At 43.1% G+C, this 21,382-nt stretch overlaps 1 protein-coding gene across 2 annotated transcripts in view; it reads right to left on the bottom strand.

Annotated features, from left to right (window-relative positions):
• The window catches only part of KIAA1549L (KIAA1549 like), a 248,584-nt gene that overhangs the window by 33,135 nt on the left and 194,067 nt on the right, over positions 1-21,382 (bottom strand). For both annotated transcript variants that reach the window (XM_088470490.1, XM_088470491.1), the window contains one exon: positions 2,512-2,856. In XM_088470490.1, coding sequence (XP_088326616.1) covers positions 2,512-2,856 — 345 coding nt within the window. The remainder of the gene's footprint in view (positions 1-2,511; positions 2,857-21,382) is intronic.

Below are 21,382 nucleotides of genomic sequence, written 5' to 3'. Positions count from 1 at the left end.
TTTATGTAACATGTATAGATGAGCTCACTGAACCTGTTCTAATGAGCTTCAGGCTATAAGTTGCTTGTCGCCCCAAATGCTGCAGTTTGCGAGTCTCGGAGCAACTCCAGGATGATCTTATTCTGTCATCATCCATTTGTCCGCTGGGATTTTCCTTTACTAACTGATCTAGACCTCGTGTTTAAGAGCAACCAAATAGGAAGAATTAGGGTGTAACCATAGACTCCAAGTTTGTGCTGTATCATATATTTCCACCTATATAACAAACCTAATGTACTGTACGTTATTTAAGCTCAATTGGTCTGCGCTAATTGCTTGGCATCTTCAAAGAATGGCTCTGTATAAAGTATAGTCATGTACTCTGGATCATTCCATTAAATGTGCAAAAAAATTTAATTTTCCTTTAAAGCAACAAAAACCACTATACTGACATTTAATACATAACTTGGTCATTATAACAAATATGATCCTCTTAAATTTTACCGAGAATCTGTAAAGATCAGAATGTAGGGGATGTAATCATTGTTGTTGACAATTATAATATTGACAGTCAAAATGTTGACACAGTTATAATGTTGACATACAGTATGAAATGTAGATACAGTCAACATGTCGTTAGTAAAAAAAAGAATATGGTTGGGGATAGGGTTCGGTTATGGGTTAGGATTAGGCTTAAAATTGTCTGTCAACATGTTGAACGTGTTGACATTATGGTGTCTTTATAATGAATTTGTGATTGTCAACAACCATACCAGACCCGAATGTTATTTTTACCAGTTGTCCAGTGCATACAAAAAAAAACAAAGCTAGATATTTTTCTATGTGGTAGGGTTTAAAATACGCATTCAATAACAACTCTGCTAATACTAGATTCATTAGATTTTTACGAACCCTAGAGATCCTAATATAAGGAAAATTTTGTGTTGATGGGCTGTACGTTGCAATGGGCTGTATCTGCCAACTAGCTGTATGCGGCGATGGGCTGTATGTAACGATGAGCTGTATGTAACGATGAGCTGTACGTGGCGATAAGCTAGGCAGTATGTGGCGATGGGCTGTACGTGGCGATGGGCTATACTTGGCGATGGGTTGTATGTGGCGATGGGCTGTATGTGCCGGTGGGCTGTATGTGCTGGTGGGCTGTATGCGGTGATGGGCTGTACGTGGCGATGGGCTGTACATGGAGATGGGCTGTACGTGCCGATGGGCTATACTTGGCGATGGGTTGTATGTGGCGATGGGCTGTATGTGCCGGTGGGCTGTATGTGCTGGTGGGCTGTATGTGGTGATGGGCTGTACGTGGCGATGGGCTGTACGTGGCGATGGGCTGTACGTGGCGATGGGCTGTACGTGCCGGTGGGCTGTATGTGGCGATGGGCTGTATGTGGTGATGGGCTGTATGTGCCGGTAAGTTGTATGTGAAGATGGGCTGTATGTGGTGATAGGCTGGGCTGTACGTGGTGATGGGCTGTACGTGGCAATTGGCTGTATGTGTCGGTGGACTGTATGTGGCGATAGGCTGGGCTGTACGTGGCAATTGGCTGTATGTGCCTGTGGGCTGTACGTGGCGATGGGCTGTATGTACCAGTGGGCTGTATGTGGTGTGGAGGTGGGCTGTATGTGAAGATGGGCTGTACGTGGCAGTGGGCTGTATGTGGTGGTTGGCTGTATGTTACGATAAGCTGTAACAACATAACATTTCATGGCAAGTTGCTATGTAGTGATCTGTAGCCAATGTCTAACATAATAAAACAACAGGTTTTGTGTCGATAGCAACTTCCTCTTCATATTACCATCGACTGACTACTGAAAACAATACCAATGACCATATGTAAGATAAGCACAACCACCGAAAACTGTCTTGTCAGCAACAGCTTGGAATAACCTCTCAGTCATGGGAGTATGGTCCTCATTCAGAAGCGGTCGCAAGAAGTGACCGCTCATTCTGAATGAGGGCGGCCGCTTGTATTTTTTAGTGTGGCCTCCTGGTCGCTAGCTAAGCTGTGGGTTACCACCCACAGCTTTAGCGACCGACCAGGTTGATGGTCGCGATGGTCAAGACCATCGCGACCATCGGGGCTTGCGACGAGACCCTAAGGTTGGGTCTCAGCAAACGCAAGCCCCAGGAAGCTTCCTGCTCTGATCGAGCAGGAAGCTCCCCACTGACATCACTGCTGATGTCAGTGCGGCCGCCCACAAAACGGCAGGCGTTCCTTAAGGAACACCTCTGTTTGTGTAGCCACCCCCCCGCCCCGCCTACAAAACGGGGTGAGCTGTCGATCAACATCGACAGCCACCCCTTTTGTAGTGAGCTCCGGAGCGAGAGAATTTCTCTCTCGCTCTGGGGCTTGCGCACGTGCAGTGCGGCCGCTGCGCGTGCTCAGGGCCTTAACATCGACCCGGTTGCGAGCGCTCAGCGCTTGCGACTGGGTCTGAATGAGATCCAATGTTCCTTATGCCCTAACAATATATAGACCTAAAATATGTAATATAGGCATAATGGTAACTTACTGGCCTGGGTAGACTATACTGATACATCTCAGGCCCATATGTTGGCACCCATTGCATCCGAGGTCGTGACATTGTGCCCGGGGCACTGGTGACAACATCAGAATATGGCATATGTTGAGCTGAGGCATATGGATCTGTTTGTTGCTTGTTAGCTCCATGACCTGCAGATGCCAGGCTGAATGCCTCTTCCAGGAGCATGTGCATCTGTTGTCTGACTTCATCAATGGACGGCTGAGAGCTCAGTGTGGATGTCTCGGAATGGCCCTTGGCTTGACGAGACTTGATAAATGTCCTGGCTTGTTTTACCCGGTCAATATTTGTTTCTTCAATCATTTCAGGTTCAGTCTAAGAGAGGAAAGTGACAAAACTGTTGTGTTACTCTATATGTAAGAATGAACCCTATAGCATACAATCAAGTACACAAGGCTAAGAGTATACTCTGAGAGATATTATCACATTTTTAGTTGAGTGACCTATGGGTGAGAATGCTGAAGAGTACAAGTGGCTGTCTGTCATGTAAGTCATATTTCTGCCAATGATGCACCTAAAATCTGCAGAAGACATCAGTATTATATTAAAAATAACAAAGGGTAGCTGGAACAAGACAATGCAAGTTTACAGTGGAGTTACTAAACTGATATACAGTATGACATTAGAATCACTAGGGAGGCAAAGAAAGACAGAAAGACATAGCTGTAGATGGTGCCTACATGCCAAGGATAGTACTAGGGTTTTAAGGTTTGTTCTTGGTAATTGTTGTCCATAGAAATTGTTAGAGAGGACGCTATTTCCTATCCTGCATTGACGCCGGCCAGCCACCTTTACCAAGATGTCCACCAAGACACGTTACAGTGTATGTTACGACCCTGCGCCCTTGCAACTCCTTAGAGTGTGTGATGAATACTGTACAGACGTGTACAGATACATCTATCTTCCGTTCGCTAAAAGTCACACCACACATAACGCGGGAGCTCCGTGTGACGTGGTAGCGAAAAGCATCTTCTGTGCGACTTTTTACCTTCAAATGCGTCTTATTTGCACAGCGATGCAAAAATATAGCACAAGCAGCTTCTGCTGTTTAAAATGATATGTGGCATGCCTATACTCAGCGACTGTAACACTGTAACGTAGCATTTTGCATGCAGATACACCAGCATTCGCTCACAGAACATAGGCATGCTGCATATCATTTTAATCAGCAGAAGCTGCTCGTGCAATCTATTTAAATTGTTGTGCGAATAAGACGCATTTGAAGGTAAAAAGTTACACAAAAGACGCCCGGCGCTGCTGAGTCACACCACGGCATGGCGCGACTAGAAGGGCTGTTTAACGCGCAAGGAGTCTAGATGTATGAGGACCCATCTGTACATATTCCTCCGGGGTGTGAGCACCGCTGTTACCACTGCTGTCTCTTCTTACATATACCACTTACTCTGTGTATTACTGCTGTTACTTCTGACACCGCTGTTACATCTGCTATATTAACAAACTGCAAAGTTCAATTAGTCTTAATCTGTTTATTGATTGGCATTATCAGTAACTAATCTTAAAGCTGTAATCCCACATCATTTTTTTTAATTTAAATAGAAAGTTATGTACCTCTAAGCGTGTATCTGATAATGATTTTTAGTATGACAGCTTAGAAAACAAGTATAACTTCTAGGCACGGAGACTGGTTCAGTACATCATGTGATGGCAAAGGAAGAAAATGAGAGGGAGTATGTCACAGTGAAACAGCTGAGCAGAGCACTCCAATGCCTCTCTGCTCACTAGATCATGTGATTGTGGTTGCCATAGTAATCAAATCACCTTGGAAAAATTATTCAAGAACAAGAATTTACTTATAGCCTGCCACAGGACTTGATATAAAAAAAAATCCTAACTTTTTCATGGGATTCCTGCTTCAGTTACAGCCTTTATGAATTAATATTTAAGAGGAATGATTAAAAAAAAAAAAACATGTCTAGAGATAAGCAAAACCATTCAGTGGAATATTCACTTGATCCTACATTTGTGCGTGAATGTTCATGTTTGTGCCAGCAGATTTTGGCCTCAAGTATTCCTAATCCTACCCCAACTGTACCACATAGCAGAATGTGGTGATCATAATTGTCTATAAATTATATGAAAGGTGAGTTTGCAAATACAGAGGCTGATGCATATTTGAATGTACAGAACACCCATTTGCGTAGTTCACTCTTGCATATATTCACACTACGCATGTTCACAAAATAGACACACACTCCGGGCCATAAGTAGGGGTGTGCGAGAGGTGTCAGCGCACAGATCGCAGGGCTCTGTGGGCAGCACCTTTGCTGCCCCATGGCACCCTCCAGCCAGTATCGCACTGCCGCCCTGTTACAGCATTGCACACACTAGTACAGCAAGGCAGACTCATATAAATTTTGGCCGTGTCTACACTTACGACCTTAGAGACCAAACTCACAAAGCGTATTATTAAGAATAGCATGTAAGCAAATATACGCCTGTTAGGCGGTGCATCTTAAACAGCTATGATCATGTAAGTGAAACATTCTGTTAGTTCTCCATTTTGTTTTCTAGAAATCTATTGTCTAAGAATAGCCTTGTGCGTAATTTTCATACACTTTAAGTATGTGAGTATTTTCTTACTTTATTTAATAAGTTTGGTTTCTATAATTCTTATCAAATTAATTTTCATTGTGAATTTGGTTCATTGACACTACATATTTGTACTTCAGGTTCCTACTTGGGTTATGATAACTGAGATTGACTTAGGGGTACATTTACTAAAGTTAGAGTTTACTAAAGTGCTCCATAGCAACCAATCCGATTCTAGCTGTTATCTTCTAGAAGGTGCAAGTTAAATGTTAAGTAGAATCTGATTGGTTGCTATGGGCAACATCGCCACTTCTAAAAACTCTCACTTTAGTAAATACACCCCTTAAAGTCTAATTGTAGCTTTTTAGGGACAATGGAAGGCATCCTACTTGGAGTGAGTAGCTCAGTCTTAGTGGCAGCAGACATTGGGAGTTACTAGAGAGCATGTGAGATAATGGGTAGTGTAGTCATTTTTAGACAGCCCAGGTGATTGTTTTCTTGATTAACACCGTGTCACACTCTCATCACACAGGCACAATTAAGTGCTGACCGTGACAAATTATTGACAGCGGCGAGAAAAATTTACTTGCTTAGAACCACATCCCATGGAGAGATAGTTTTCCAGGTCTGCTAAAGGTTTTATTATTTTAATTTGTAACTTCTTTTTAGATGTGGAAAGGGGACAATATTTTGACAAAGTTCTTTATTTTTTACAGATGACCTCTACTACAATTCCAAAAGCTTTAAAAAAAAATCACAGGATTAAATTAATAAGGGATCTGAATTCTTCCTAGACAAAAAACCTCAAGTAAAGATTTTCTGTGGCAATAACCATGACTGTTCTGGGAAAAAGAGACCAAGTGGGAGCCATAACTTAAGGCACACAATAGCTAATACTAATGTCTATTGGAGGTAATGGGTTAAATGTTCAGCGGCTCTAAGCCCTCTGCAGCTTTTCTCAGCCATGCATTGATTTTTTGCCCACAGGGAAATTATTAAGTGTCCATTTTAACAGTGACTGCATTTCATTGAGGATTTGCAGTTCTACTTATTCTTCCTGCCTGCATTATCTATTTATCTGTCTGTATATAGAGTTATCTACCTACATGCAAATACTTTTATTATCCTTTATTTACAAAGTCCTGACATATTATGCATTACACAAATATACATACATGGCCAATAGCAGGAACAGACTGGGGGCACTTCCGCCCTCCTCGAACTGGCTCTGAGACCATCGGCCCTTCTGGCAAATGCCACAAGTGCTGGATGGCCAATCCGCCCCTGGCCAAAAGTAAGTGGACACTCATTCTAATTTGGGTGTTTGTCATTTCTGCCACACCCATCGCTAACAGGTGCATACCATCAAGCAGACATCCAGGCAATTTCCATAGTCACACATTAGATGTAAAGGGGTCATAATGAAGAGCTCAGTGATTTTCAACGTGGCACTGTGATAGGATGTCAACTTTCTACCAAGTCAGTTTGACCAATGTCTACCCTGCTAGAGCTGCCATGGTCAACCCTAAGTGCTATTACCTTGAAATGGAAAAGTCTGAAAAAAAAACACTCATGCATAAAGCGGTAGGCTACATAAGCTTACAGAGCGGAACCATAAAAATTGTCAGTCCTCGGTTGCAACACATCATTACTCACTACTGAGTTCCAAACTGCCTCTAAGAAGCAACATCATCTGGAGCTTAATGGGCAGAAGCCTCATATCACTACATGCAATGCCAAATGTCAGTGGGAGTGGTGTAAAGCATTGGGCTCTGGAGCAGTGCATTCTCTGGAGTGACGCTTCCCCACCTAAACAGATGAATCTTGGTTTGGTGGATGTCAGGAGAATGCTTTCATGGTTTGGTTTGGTCCCCTTAGTTGAAGTGAAGGAAATTTTTTTTTTAATAGTGAATCATTATAACTGGAAAAGAAGAGGCCATTCAGCCAAAATCATAAACTTTGTTTTTCGAATTATTCCTCAACTCACTTTAAGAATTTCCCCATAGGATTTCTGGAACTATATAAAAAAAAAAATCAATAATCCTCCCATACAGTACAGTACCTCCTGTAAGCTGCTAGCCACAAACAACACAGCATCTAGGTATGTGACACAGTTCTACTATGCTAGTTTTATACAACAACTTTCTGTTCATACATCACCTTTATGTATTCACAGATCTGATATGTAATGTGCTCACTATCATAGGGAAGCTCAGCGGAGGATGCCTTAGGATGGACACACAGATCTGATATGAGCTCACTATCATAGGGAAGCTCAGTGGAGGATGCCTTAGGATGGACACACAAGTCTGATATGTGCTCACTATCATAGGGAAGCTCAGTGTAGGATGCCTTAGGATGGACACACAGATCTTATATGTGCTCACTATCATTCATAAGCTCAGTGGAGGATGCCTTAGGATGGACACACAGATCTGAAATGTGCTCACTATCATTGATAAGCTCAGTGGAAAACGCCTTAGGATGGACACACAGATCTGATATGTGCTCACTATCATAGGGAAGCTTAGTGGAGGATGCCTTAGGATGGACACACAGGTCTGATATGTGCTCACTATCATAGGGAAGCTCAGTGAAAGATGCCTTAGGATGGACACACAGTTCTGATATGTGCTCACTATCATAGGGAAGCTCAGTGGAGGATGCCTTAGGATGGACACACAGGTCTGATATGTGCTCACTATCATAGGGAAGCTCAGTGAAAGATGCCTTAGGATGGACACACAAGTCTGATATGTGCTCACTATCATAGGGAAGCTCAGTGGAGGATGCCTTAGGATGGACACACAGGTCTGATATGTGCTCACTATCATAGGGAAGCTCAGTGAAAGATGCCTTAGGATGGACACACAAGTCTGATATGTGCTCACTATCATAGGGAAGCTCAGTGGAGGATGCCTTAGGATGGACACACAGATCTGATATGTGCTCACTATCATAGAAAAGCTCAGTGGAGGATGCCTTAGGATGGACACACAGGTCATAGAAATCTAATATATCTAATATATGCACAGGCTAGACTTATAAATTGAAAACACAAGTAAACAGTATTACCATACGCTGTAGTAGAGTGGGATGAATCTGTAGGCGACTCTTATAAATCTGGCACACAAAGAAAGCTTCACGCTTCAGTGATTATAGAGATAGCGCTGGATCAGTCTGCTGAGAACGATTCCATGAATCTTGCCGCAGATCTCTGGATTATTACAGCTGTATACACATTGTTAGTGCATCTTGAAAAATAAAACCTGTATTCTGATCAGACATCTGCCCATTTGAAACAATCAGCAACATCATCCGGCTGACGCTCATTTACAGTTTGTCATTGTATGGGGATGCCACTAAAGCAAGGAGTAAAATAGTATATGGGTGCATATGTGCCAGTTTCATGCACTAGTGTCCCATTGTGGTGTGGTGCCTTTCATCTCATGGGAACAATACTAAGACACGTTTAGAAATAGGGATCATTGATCTGCATAAACTATATGAACGTTCATTGCAATCATAAATCACTGATGCAGCTGGCACTATTTTTGTGCATGATTTGCCCTTTTCCATTATGTAACCAATGATCTTATATTGTATTTCTGCTCTCCATATGGCTCAAATATAACTATAGTTAAGTGTGTTCTACTGTATATGCGTTCCCATGTGATAGAGCAAAACACATCTCAATTAACCATTAGTGGTTTGCTGCAGTGCAGTGACAATACACACAGACAGACAGACTGGGGCTAAAGATTGGGCCTAGTGTTCTTTCTAGCACTAAAAATGGGGCATGGCCACGCGTCATTGTCATGCATCACAGGGTGGGTGCAGAGGGACACAGAGGCCTGGCCCTGTCTAAGCCAGCTCTACAGAGCTCCAGGAGGTGGTACTAGGTTCGACTTGGAACCCCAAAGTTCGGGTATGTTCGGTTTTCAGTAAAACCGAACCGCTCATCTCTAACATGTACTTGCGCACATCTGTGTGATTCTGATACTTACGGAATGGGCACGTTCTAGCCTAGGCCATATGAAAGCATACTTGCACAATTGAAGAACAAACCAGGGAAAAGATGTGTATTATTTGTGTGGTCAGGGGGAGGAGCAAACAGTGGTTGATGATGATGATTAGAAAAACCATTTGTGATTGGCTACTTGCAAATGCACTGCTCACAAGGGTGATATCTTCTTCACTTCCAGCTGACAAGAACCTGGCACCCCAAGGAGTTGCGACAACCACTGGCATCAGACGTTGTAGACCTTCCTATACTAGTGGTCAGCCATGTTGTGCTGGAAGTGCTGGTCCGTTCTGCACTGGGCTTTAATGTGAATATGCTCCACTGGGCCAGGCCCCGTACTCCCCTCAGTGGCTTGCCAAAGCCCCTGGATCCAATTCCCGGCCGGGCCAATTCAAAGGTCCCCTTCCGGCACTGGCGGCCGGAGCAAAAAAGTTTTCTCTGTGCATGTGGCGCAGTGAGCGTCGCATCATGATGTCACACTGTGCTGCACCACTGAGTGCAGCCAGAATGCTAAAATATGCTAATGCTGCAGGAGTGGTCCTGTATAAATAGGTGCTTTCTGCCGGCTTCTGTGATCCGCAGCTGTGTCTGAGGATCATCTGTGAAAACATTGGCCAGCTGAGTAACCCTCGGGATGGCCGATGCTTTCACTCTGCGGGAGCCAGTGAACTTGTGTCGGAAGACGCGGCCACTGGCCTCGCCACACCTTGAAAACGCCCCTCCCCGCCCCAAAATGGAGATGATGTGGCTTAGTGGGGACTGCGACAGCTATCGCAGTGATCGGCACATGCGCCGATCATTAAACATCGGACTTGTATGCAAATTATTGGGTTTACGTACAAGTCTCAATCAGGCCCTATGTATTATCTGGTTGAACCTCAGTTATATGATGATGACATTGGTTCTGCACAAACAGCCATCTTACAGACCATGTGATCTCCTACATGAAAGATGATAAGACAATGGGCCTGATTCAGACCCGGACGCTATTTGCGTCCGCTCGCTGGCTAAAAGGGGCCGGATATTTAAATCATGTGCTCGCACTGCGTCGCGTAAAGCCGCCCACTAAGTAACAGTGAGCGGCCGCACTATGCACTCGCACCTGTATAAAGACGCCTGTTTGCCACTCGCAACACACGTCATCTGCGGCAGTTGTAGGATTAATCGGTAACATCGAGAACCATCGGAGCTGCTCGCAACGGTTGTGGTAGCCTTTTCCCACCACAACATTGCGAGCAGTTCTGGCTAACATACAACCCAGTCACATGTGTAATGACGCTACTTTGCTAATTCTGCACATCCATTAAACACCGTTCTGACGGTCGGGCACGCCTGCTTTCGCACATCCACACCCCCGTTTACAAGCACCTTCCCCTGTTACCTCCCACAAACAGCACTATCTGTCACTCAAAATAGCGGCCCGACTGTGGGCTATGGGCGAGCACTTTCCCATCGCAATGACTGGTTCGCATAAGCGCATTGCGACTCATACGCATGCGCAGATTGCGGTAAATTGCTCAATGCGAGCGAGCGCAGCATAGCGTCCGGGTCTGAATCAGGCCCACTGTCTGCCCAGGGAGGCTCCAATTCTTCAGAGGTTCCCCGTTGCAAAGAATCTAGGTAAGAAAGCCTCTCGAGAAGACTGGCCTGTTCCTGGGTGGAAGGGATGGGTGAAAGGCAAAAAAATTAGTGTACCTGGTCCCAAAATCTCTGTTGCCAGCCCTGCCCTCCTTAGTGGCTTACCATGGACCCTGGCTCAGCATCCCCAACTCTCTTCCCCAGGACCGATTCACACTGGCTGCCAGTTGCCGCAATCGGATGGCGCAGAACAGGCAGCGGTCCAATTTTTAGCACCCTTTGCTACAAAGTAAATCCTTTCTGCTTGCTTTTAGCCCTATAAACTGCTTGGAAGCATTCCATATAAAGGATTAACATCTCAGGCCAAAGGGATTTTTTCTAACACTAGCCGGCTACAACGTTTTATGAATATATCCATGGATAAGCATATTTTTATTGTAACCACACAATTTACATATGCGCATACGGTATGTTCTTCTGTCTCAGTTTTATTTGATGTTTTAATTGCGTATTGTTTTATAATATATTAGTTGCATATTGCTTTTTAAATATACATGTGATTTTGTGCTCACTCTTTCGCACGTTCTTCTGGTTTTTGGCGTCCCAATTTTTGAGATCAGCATTCGGATTTTGGATATCAGTTTTTTTTCTAGGAGCGCCTGCTTTTTTATTTTATTGTTTATGTTACTATATGAATTGCCGGTAGTGGCGATCTCCGTTATACAGAACTATTGGCCCCTTTGCTTGCCAGCAGCCAGCACAGAGCATGTGACACCGGGACATGCTGAGATTCAAACGTAAACCTGAAGCGACAGTTGGTCTTTCCCAGCTCAGAGACCAGTGAGGAGCTGCCCTGTCTCAGCCTCTTCCTACTGAGCTGCCCAGAGTCTGTAGTGCTGTTACTAATCTCATCATGCAGGTTTTCCGGCTACCCAAACCTGTGACCTCTCTACCTGTCCTACAGGCCCCTCTGTACCAGTACAGCCATGGAGTCTCTTCTCAAATTGAGGGAGTTGGTAAGTTGTGAACATTAGTGCTAGGAGTAACCAATAAAGCTACGATTAAATGTATGAAACCCAGGAAAACACAGTAGAAATTGTCACTTTGGTTAGGGATAATGCGATTTATTCAGTACAAATTAATATAGTTTAGTCTAAACATTAACACAATCTGGCCCTCATTCAGAGGCGGTCGGAGGATGCAAGCGGTCGCTCAGAAACTGGCCGGCCGCTTGCATCCTGACCGGCCGCCTCTGTTTCAGTCGTTAGGCTGTGGGTGTAAACCCACAGCTCTAACGACCGCTAGGGTGATGGTCGCGATGGTCATAGACCATCGCGACCATCGGGGCTTACGACGAGACCTTAGGGTAGGGTCTCACTTGTCGTAAGTCCCGGAGAGCTTCTGGCTCTGTCAGAGCCGGAAGCTCTCCACTGACATCACTAGTGATGTCAGTGGGGCCTCCCCCAAACGGCAGGCGTTCCCATGAACGCCTCCGTTTGGGCTACCACCCCCCCGGCCCGCCTTCCAAACGGGGCGAGCTGTCAATCAACATCGACAGCTCGCCCTCTTTGGAAAGAGACCCGCTACGACCGGCGCTGTCGGTCGTAGCGGGTCTCACGCATGGGCACGAAGGAGCCGGCTCCCTCGTGCGCATGCGCACTGGACAAACATCGAGGCAGCCGTGCGGTCGTAGACCGTACGGCCGCCTCTGAATGAAGCCCTCTATCTCTCCATCTAAATGCCAACTAGCAGCATGAACGATGTATAAAGTTTGTATGACATAAGGAAACTAAGTTTTAAATTATTATTATACTGTCTATTAGCTAAAACCTATCTGGTGACCTATAAAATAAATGACACAGCTTGCCGGTTTAGGAGGGAACGGTGTAAGTCACGTTCTTTTTGGAAACAAGAAAAGATTTTACATCCAAGATGCACATGATATTTATTTATGTACCTGTTGTTTTTTGGGTCATTTGCGCCTATATGTAAATTGATGTGAACGGGTTAGCACACATATGAACTAGACATAGACCTAATGTCCTTTTACTATCATGACGCCATTAGGATGGGGCTCCCATGAACAGTATCATACAAATCATTAGGGCCAATACCAAACAGAGCGGGTTACAGATAACTCCCAACCAGCAGCGTTCTCCCCCTAAGGGGCCCATTTATCAATGAGTTTTATCATATGCAACAAGTGTTAAAACTTGTTGCATATGATAAATGGTGCTCCAGCCAATCAGTTCCTAACTGTCATTTTTCAAACAGATGACAGTTGGGAGCTGGTTGGCTGGAGCACTATAATCATATGCAACAAGGTTTAACACTTGTTGTGTATGATAAAACTCATTGATAAATGGGCCCCTTAGGGGGAGATTTATCAAATCTTGGAAGAAGATAAAGTGGAGAGAGATAGACTACCAACCAATCAGCTTCTGTCATTTTTCAAACACATCCTGTAAAGTGACATTTATGCTGGGTACACACTGGCCGATATACTGGCCGATCAATTAAGTGGCCACTATATCATGCCATGTCAGCCAGTCTGTACAGACGATATGTCTGTAAACAACGTCGTTCACAGACATATCGCATTGGCTGTGCAGTACAGCCAATGAACAGTTATGTCTGCAGACATATTTGCCCATCGGCAAGTGTGTCAGCCAATCGCCCGTACACAGGGGTGCAGAGAGGGGGGCGGGGGCCGCGATCGGGTACTACTTACCCGGGTCCGGCACAGCTCCCCATCCACGCTGCTGTGTGCTGGGCTGCACTGGGAGACTGTCCGAGGCTGCTAAAGCAGCAGCCCGAGCAGTCTCCTATGCCAAAGAGGGGAGCGATCACGCTGATTGCGCCCCCCATTGGCTGTGAGCCGTGCTGAGGGGCACACAGCGCCCTCCTCCCCAGCGCCACGTCGCAGATGTTTTTCCCCCAAAGGGGGCATATCCACACCGTCCGCGATTAGGCCACGCTCCCTACCCGCCCCCAGTCTGACCCAAGCAGCTGCAGCATGCAGATGATGGTCGTTCAGTGTGTATGAATGACCATCAGCTGCAGATATATCTGTCATGTGTGTACTGTGCACCCACCTTTAGAAGCTAATTAGCACTTTATCTCAGTCCAAGCTTTGACAAATCTTCCCCATTATTTCTCTCCAAGTTATCTCTAAGATTTGATAAATTGCCCCCAAAGTACCAAACAATCAACTTCTAACTGTCATGTTACAGGCTGAGCTAGAAAAATGACAGTTAGAAGCTGATCTGTTGCTATGAGCAACTTCTCCACTTTATCTCTCTCCAATATTTGATAAATCTCCCCCATGGGCACAGCTTTATCACTTGCTTTTTTTGCCTTTGAATATGTGACCGTGACCACTGTTGGCTGCCATTACCTTGTCTGTCTCCCGCTCTGTCCAATTCTATTACCACTGATGGTTTATAATGAAGACTGTCTGTAATTTGTAGCTGTGGCGTGTGGGTTCTCCTTTCATGTTACATATTACACTGTCACATATCACGTGTACCAGCCTGTGCATGGCCTACCCACATACTATGCTCTCTTTCCATCCTCCGTGGCCTAATGCACAGACATCCGTGTGTACAGAGACATTTAATTCCTCTATAATTATGCTTTGGGAGAATTACTTCAGGGGTTATGTTTAATTAAGGTAATTGTCCTAAAGTGATAGCAAGTATACTTTATAATGATGTTCTACGGCGGGCATTCGTTCCGATATCATAACGAATGCCCGTGAACAGTGATTGTGCATCCACACCAGACGACTTTAATGAATGACGGAACGATAACCATTATGTCATTAATTAACAATGCACTGGCCGCTAGCGATATCGCTAGGTTTGATGTGACCTGGCCCGCAGGAGCGCGCCATCGCTGGTACACACTGAGCGTTGTAGGCAATATGTCGTTACGAAACGGCATAAAGGCCCGTCATCACTCCAGTGTGTACCCAGCTGTAGTATTACTGATATGTGCATTTCTACCATGTGCCGCAAGCCTGCAATTATGCACAAAATGGAGGTTCAACATACAAAAACTTCATACAGACTTGCACCTTGGGTAGACACCTAGGCAAGTGTACAGTACACATGCAAACAAAGTACTGCACCTATCCACTTATTTGCTCTGTAATGACCCCATCATTTGCATGACAGGAAGTACTTTGTGCACTAAGTAGGGTGCTGATGATCATTAACTTTAACCTGTAACATGTGAGAACTGTTTATTTAGTTACAAATTTGATTGCTTTCCAATACTCATTCTCTTTACTTCCCATTTGTTTCCTTTTCCCAGGACAACACTTTGGCACATTTGGTGCAAACTTTTCATGTCTTGCTGAAAATGGTGGAGGATCATTGAGGCCACAAGTGGTTCCTGCACCAGGTTCCCTGTGGTACAGTGATCTAGTCTACCCAATCACTGTCTATCCTGAACTAATTCCATTCTATCCAGCAACTTCAGTGGTCCAAGCACCACACAGCAGCAATGTGCAACCAGCGCAAGTGACTGGACCTGCTCAGTACCCTGGACAGGCACCATTTCATCATCTAACAACACCCGGTAATCAGATCACCAATGGCCAAATGATTCATCATCCTGCTGTCTCCATATGTCATCAGTATCTCCCCATCGTCAGCCAAATACCACCAGGCCACATGTGTCCATGTAATTTCTGCCGGGCACTGCAGACAAACACCAATATGCCGCCATCCTATGCCATGAAACTGCCATCGTCAGGTTGCAGCACGCAAGATGCCTCTGCCAAAAGCAAAGACGTGCTTGTCCCTCATGCAAAGTCTGTGCTAGAGTCTCTTCCCAAAGACCTTCTTACTGCTGACTATGAGGACCCTGATGTCTCCCTAATGATATCCAGCATGGACTACTTCTATAAAGTTAGCACATATGGGGTCCTAAGGAGCAAGAAGAAGACCACACCCAAGAGGAGACATCCATATGGGCAGAAGGCTAATGTAAAGAACTTCAAGAAGATCTCCAGATAATTGCTTTAAGGAACAACAGCTTCTAGTTGGGGAATAGTGAAGCCATATTCAATTTGCCTCATTTGATTGATTTATTATTTATTTATATACACTTATTTATCTATTTATTTACATTATATATTACTTATTACTTATTTCAGATACATAAGTTAGACTTTTGTATACTTCTTTACATTATTTCCTCATTTATTTACATTACTTATAACTTTTTATATTATTTACTTATTTATACATTTATTTACATTATATATTTATTACTTTTTTCAGATACATAAGTAACATGTTTATATACTTCTTTACATTATTTCACAATTTATTTACATTACTTACAGCGTTTTAATATTATTTATTTACAATACTTACTACAACTTATATACATATATTTAATTTGCACTACTTGCATATACTTATTAATTATTTGTTTATTTACATTAGTTATTACTTATTCTAGATACACAAGTTAAATTTGAATATTATAAGTAATTTACTTTATTTCATTACGTACTTATTTACATTACTTATAACTTATTAATACTTATTACTTGGAATAATTTTTTTTACATTACTTACCGTATTGCTACTTATCTTATGTGCATAAATTTATTTATTTAAACTTTATATTACTTGCATATTTTTACCTATTTTACATTACTTATTTACATTTACTATACTGTACTTTGTGACAAATTAGTTTGTAATAATATTACATATACATAAATGTGGACAACACATGATTTTAACTTTGTAATAAATAGCTTTTAATGTTTGCATTATTCGTGGAAAGTGTATTTTGTTATAAGCTCATATTTCTGTTACACATGCAAATAACTGTTATTAAGGGGTCTATTCATCATCACTTAATTTCTACAAAAGCAGGTGAAAATGAACATGAAATTAAATTAATCAGCACAGTCTGCCAGTGCATACTAGTTGCATCGCATTACTATTCAGACGCATTTTCGGTGAAAAAGACTTCTCAACCTGGGCAGTATTCAGACTCTCTACTGTCCTTCTGCTCTGACCAGTATAGATGGCTGATGTAGAAGTGTGCCCAATGGTGGTGGGGGGGGAGGAACAAGTTCTGCGCAATGAGGAATTTGCATACTGGGGGCACCCCCTACTAGTCACCTCTCTCCCAGTCCCCCAGGTGTACTGAGGGAGAACGATATGTTTCCATCTATTCTTTGGAGAACATCTAGTTAACAAATGGGACCTGTCTCAGAAGTGTATGCTCTTCATAACAGTCTTCTTTTATGTTTGCAGTCATCTGTATAGTGCCAAAATATTCAGCAATAAAATACTTAAAAAATCAGAACAATCTGGAAAGATCTATCTATCTATCTATCTATCTATCTATCTATCTATCTATCTATCTATCTATCTATCTATCTATCTATCATAACCTACATATGTTAGGAGACATTTAATATTACTGGCTGGTTTTATAACATATAATATATCCCATCTCTGCAGCTTCCCGGTCTCTAGGATGAATAAGCATCAGTGTGTCAGTGTGACCTGGTTCCTCTGGAAGGGAAATTGACAGTGGCTAAAATAATTAATATGATGCATTAACACAACAATTGGAAATAAATCACAGAAATGAGTCTTCCGATGGATCAATTTTCTCTTGCTCTTTTAATGAACAAAGTGGAAAAAAACACCTACTAGTTATACTATGTATTTATCTTGTTTTTAGACTCTTGTCTGCTACAGCATACAAGACCACCGTTTCCCAACTCCAGCCCTCCGGGACCCGTAACAGTGCATGTTTTACAGATCTCCTCAGTATCATGAAGGAAATAATTTGCGCCCCCTGTGCATCTTTTAACATGTTTCAGTTAGTAATGAACACACCTGTGCACCAACATGCACTGAGTTCTGAGGACTGAGTTCTGGAAACACTGCTATATAATACAGTATTACATACACTCCAGTGTATAAGGAGACAAATGTGTACATATATGGCCAGGACCAGTGCTAGGTTCTTATGCCGGTCCCTCAGAGTCCAATGCTCCGCCCATTTGTGCATCGAATATTTGACCATGTCAACCATTTGTCCCTGTCAACCATTTGGGCCTGATTCAGAGCCGGACGCTCTTTGAGAGTGCTCGCTCTGAATCAGGGCGTCACCCTTTTTTTTTAAAGACGGCCTCCTGGCCGCTCGCATAGCTGTGGGTGAGCTGTCGATCAACATCGACAACCGGGGCGAGCTGTCGATCAACATCGACAACCGCCCCTATTGTAGTGAGTCCCGGAGCGAGAGAATTTTTCTCTCGCTCCAGGGCTCGCGCATGCGCAGGCCAGAGCCGGCTCCGGCATGCGCAGTGGGGAACCATCGACCTGCTTGAGAGCGCTGTGCACTCGCGAGTGGGTCTGAATGAGGCCCTTAGTCCATGTCGACCATTTAACAGTTGAACTTTTGACACTTTCGACCTATTGCACGTCGACCATTTGTTGTCGACCTATTTACTGTCTAACTAAATACTGTAGATCTTTCAATCAGAATGGGATTGATATACAGACGGCTCAACAGCTGCCGGTTCAAATCCCAATAGTTGAAGGCCGACAGTAGAAGATCCCGATGCCCGGTGGTCGGGATTGCTGTTGGGATTCTGGCGCCACTATTTAGACCGTCGGCATCCCGTCAGCCGGGATGCTGACTACATCCTATTTAGCTTATAGCAGCCTAACTGCATGCAACAAATAAAAGTGTCCAAGTTTGATTTGGTTCATGAGAAAATTTAAGGTAGAACTGGGAAATCTTTTGCATCTGCTGGAAACTTCGGAACCCAAAGGACTTTTTTAGTCTGGTTCCGGTTGACTGACAAATAGGTTTGATTATTTATTTCTTGTAGCAAAATGCAGAGAGATCAGTGGCGAATTCGGGGTGGGAAGAAGGGGGATTGTGTATATACCACGGGAGAATTGGAATGTAATTTGTCAGGGTCATTTTACAATTAATGATAAATAGGCTCCATAAAAAAAATCTGTTAAAAAAGTTTTTTAGTAAAACGTAAATCTTAAAAGGATCATTAAACATAAACTTAATATTTTCAGAGACAAGGCAAAAATGTTGACTACATCTGTAATGCCCCTTCAGCTAAACACATTTTTTTGCAGATTGTACCCAATTGTTTAGGAGAGGTTAGAGTATCACCCATGGGGTATGACCAGGAGTTGCAGCAAGATCTGGGAATCAGTTCAGGTACTGTATGAGACAAGTTGTCTATTGATATAGCCTTAAACTTGGATACTGGATGACCACAGTTAAACTAATCCAAGGATTCACAGTGGGGACAACAAGAGAGTTGAAGTACAGAGTTGCACTAGCCAGGGTTCTTGCCATAGCAATGACATTCTGCAATATGTACAATAACTACAAATACAAGTCATATTCTGTTCATTCAACCTGCCTCTAGAGTAGAAACTGTGAAGACTGGACACCTGAGCGACAACCATAAAATATTTGCCTCCAGTGTAAATAGGCAACAGGTGAACTTTAAGAAAGCAAATAATGTCTTAAGATAATTATGATGATACTTAATATGATAGGATATCACAATGGACTCCAGGAAGACAATATATAGAGCGTTAAGTACAGTATATACTGTATGTATACATTTAGAGCAGAAAATGTAGAATGCATGGACTGGCTATTCTTTATCTTCTTATACAGCAAACAACATACATATATGATGCTCTGTGATGGGCTTAAACTTTTTTGTAAGTATTGGTTCTCTTAGTGAGATTAAGGGGTATATTTACTAAAGTGCAGGTTTTTAGAAGTGGAGATGTTGCCCATAGCAACCAATCGGATTCTACTTATCATTTATCTAGCACCTTCTAGAATAGGGGTGGGCAATAAGCACCCCCCCCTCAGCTGTTGCAAAACTACACATCCCAGCATGCTCAGCCACAGTTCTGCTATTTGGCCAAGCTAAAACTGTTGCAAGGCATGCTGGGAATTGTAGTTCAATAACAGCTGGAGGACCACTTACTGTTCTAGTAGATAATAGTTAGAATATGATTGGTTGCTATGGGCAACAGCTCCACTTCTAAAAAACCTGCACTTTAGTAAATATAACCCTAAATATCTATTTTATCTAACATTTTGTAGCTGTCAAATAACATTTAGGAAAGGGAAGAAACAGATTGTACATTTGTCTCTTCATAATAAAATAAGGACCCATATCTCTATCAGAATAACTACAGAGATTCTGGCCTTGTCCATTCTGACTCAGATGGAAAACTCTCTCCTAATAATATATAATATGTCTTTCCGTCTTCATTTCATCAAAAATAGAAATCAATTATTGTACTCTATGTGAATCATTATATTGAGGCTACTTTCTACCATCCTCCGCATCCTGATAAATGTCAGTTTGTACCAAAGATATTAGACTCATCCTTGGTAGGAAACCGGGGACAAATGAATCATCACTTCTATTGATTTCACATATATAGAATGAAATATAGATAATAAAGCCACATCGTTATCATGAGAAAAGCTGATCCTTGTACACGCTAGCCTCTCTGACTGCAATTACTTCATTAACTCTTGAGAACACAGTAACCCCTTGTTAGTACGTGTGTGGCCTAACAACTTACCCATAGCTGTCCCCAAACCTAGCACCTGTTTTGCTGGACTTGTGCACTAGCCCGGAGTCTACAGCGCATGCACAGGTCACTGGGAAAATGGAGTTGCGGCCATTCTGCCTGTTTTTTCCCCACTGCGCATGCGTAAAATGCCGGGAAAATGGCCGCAGCGGCCATTTTTCCAGGCGATTTTTAAAGCGCTGATACCGGCGCCAATGTGGGACTCCGGAGGCGGAGAGATAAGTATTAAACATATGGGTGCAGGGGGTGCGGTGTGAGCCCTCCTGGACCCAGGGGACGTGTGCCCCGCGTACCCCACACACCCTGCACCCAGTATAGATACGCCCCTCAATGGCACGATATCCTATATGTGTATTTTTTCTTTGTGTCAATAAGAATTGTATTGGAAAAAAAAAACATTCCAAACAAGACATGTGATCACATTTACAGGACTAAAATACACTAGACAAATTGGGCAATCTGGTGGAAATCGATGATTTCATATACTGTAGAAACACCCGGTGCTATATATTTCATACATGTGAAATAAGTGACTTTGATTAAAACCAATGTTTGACATTAACAGGCATGGGAGTCGGTTACTAGGATACTCAATGTAGGATGGTCACTTGGATGCTGCTGTACTATATGGCGGTCACTGGGATGCTGTTTATAATGTATGTCGGTCACAGGGATGCTCAATGTACTGAATGGCAATCACAGGGATGTTGTCTATAGTGTATGGTGGTCACGGGTATGCTCTCTGTATAGAACAAGTGGTAAATGGGATGCTATCTGTACTGTAATAGCAGTCACTGGGATGCTATCTGTGTTGTAATAGTGGTCTCTAGGTTGCTTTCAGCATTGTATGGTGGTCACTGAGATGCTGTCTGTACTGTTTGACGGTCATGTGAAGGCCCCTGGCTATCTCTATACTTTTACTGGAGCCTGTGTTCCAGCATCTAGCCATAATATGGGGAAAGTTAATTTCTTTGACCTTTGCATAATTCTTAATAAATAGGCCCCATAAAGCAGACATTTGGAGCACAAACTAAATAAGTGTTAC

This window comes from Taudactylus pleione, unplaced genomic scaffold, assembly GCF_031769625.1.
Source record: "Taudactylus pleione unplaced genomic scaffold, aTauple2 ptg000100l, whole genome shotgun sequence".
Taxonomy (NCBI): domain Eukaryota; kingdom Metazoa; phylum Chordata; class Amphibia; order Anura; family Myobatrachidae; genus Taudactylus; species Taudactylus pleione.
Note: the sequence above shows the minus strand (reverse complement) of the source record. Positions and strands in the feature narration are given on the sequence as shown.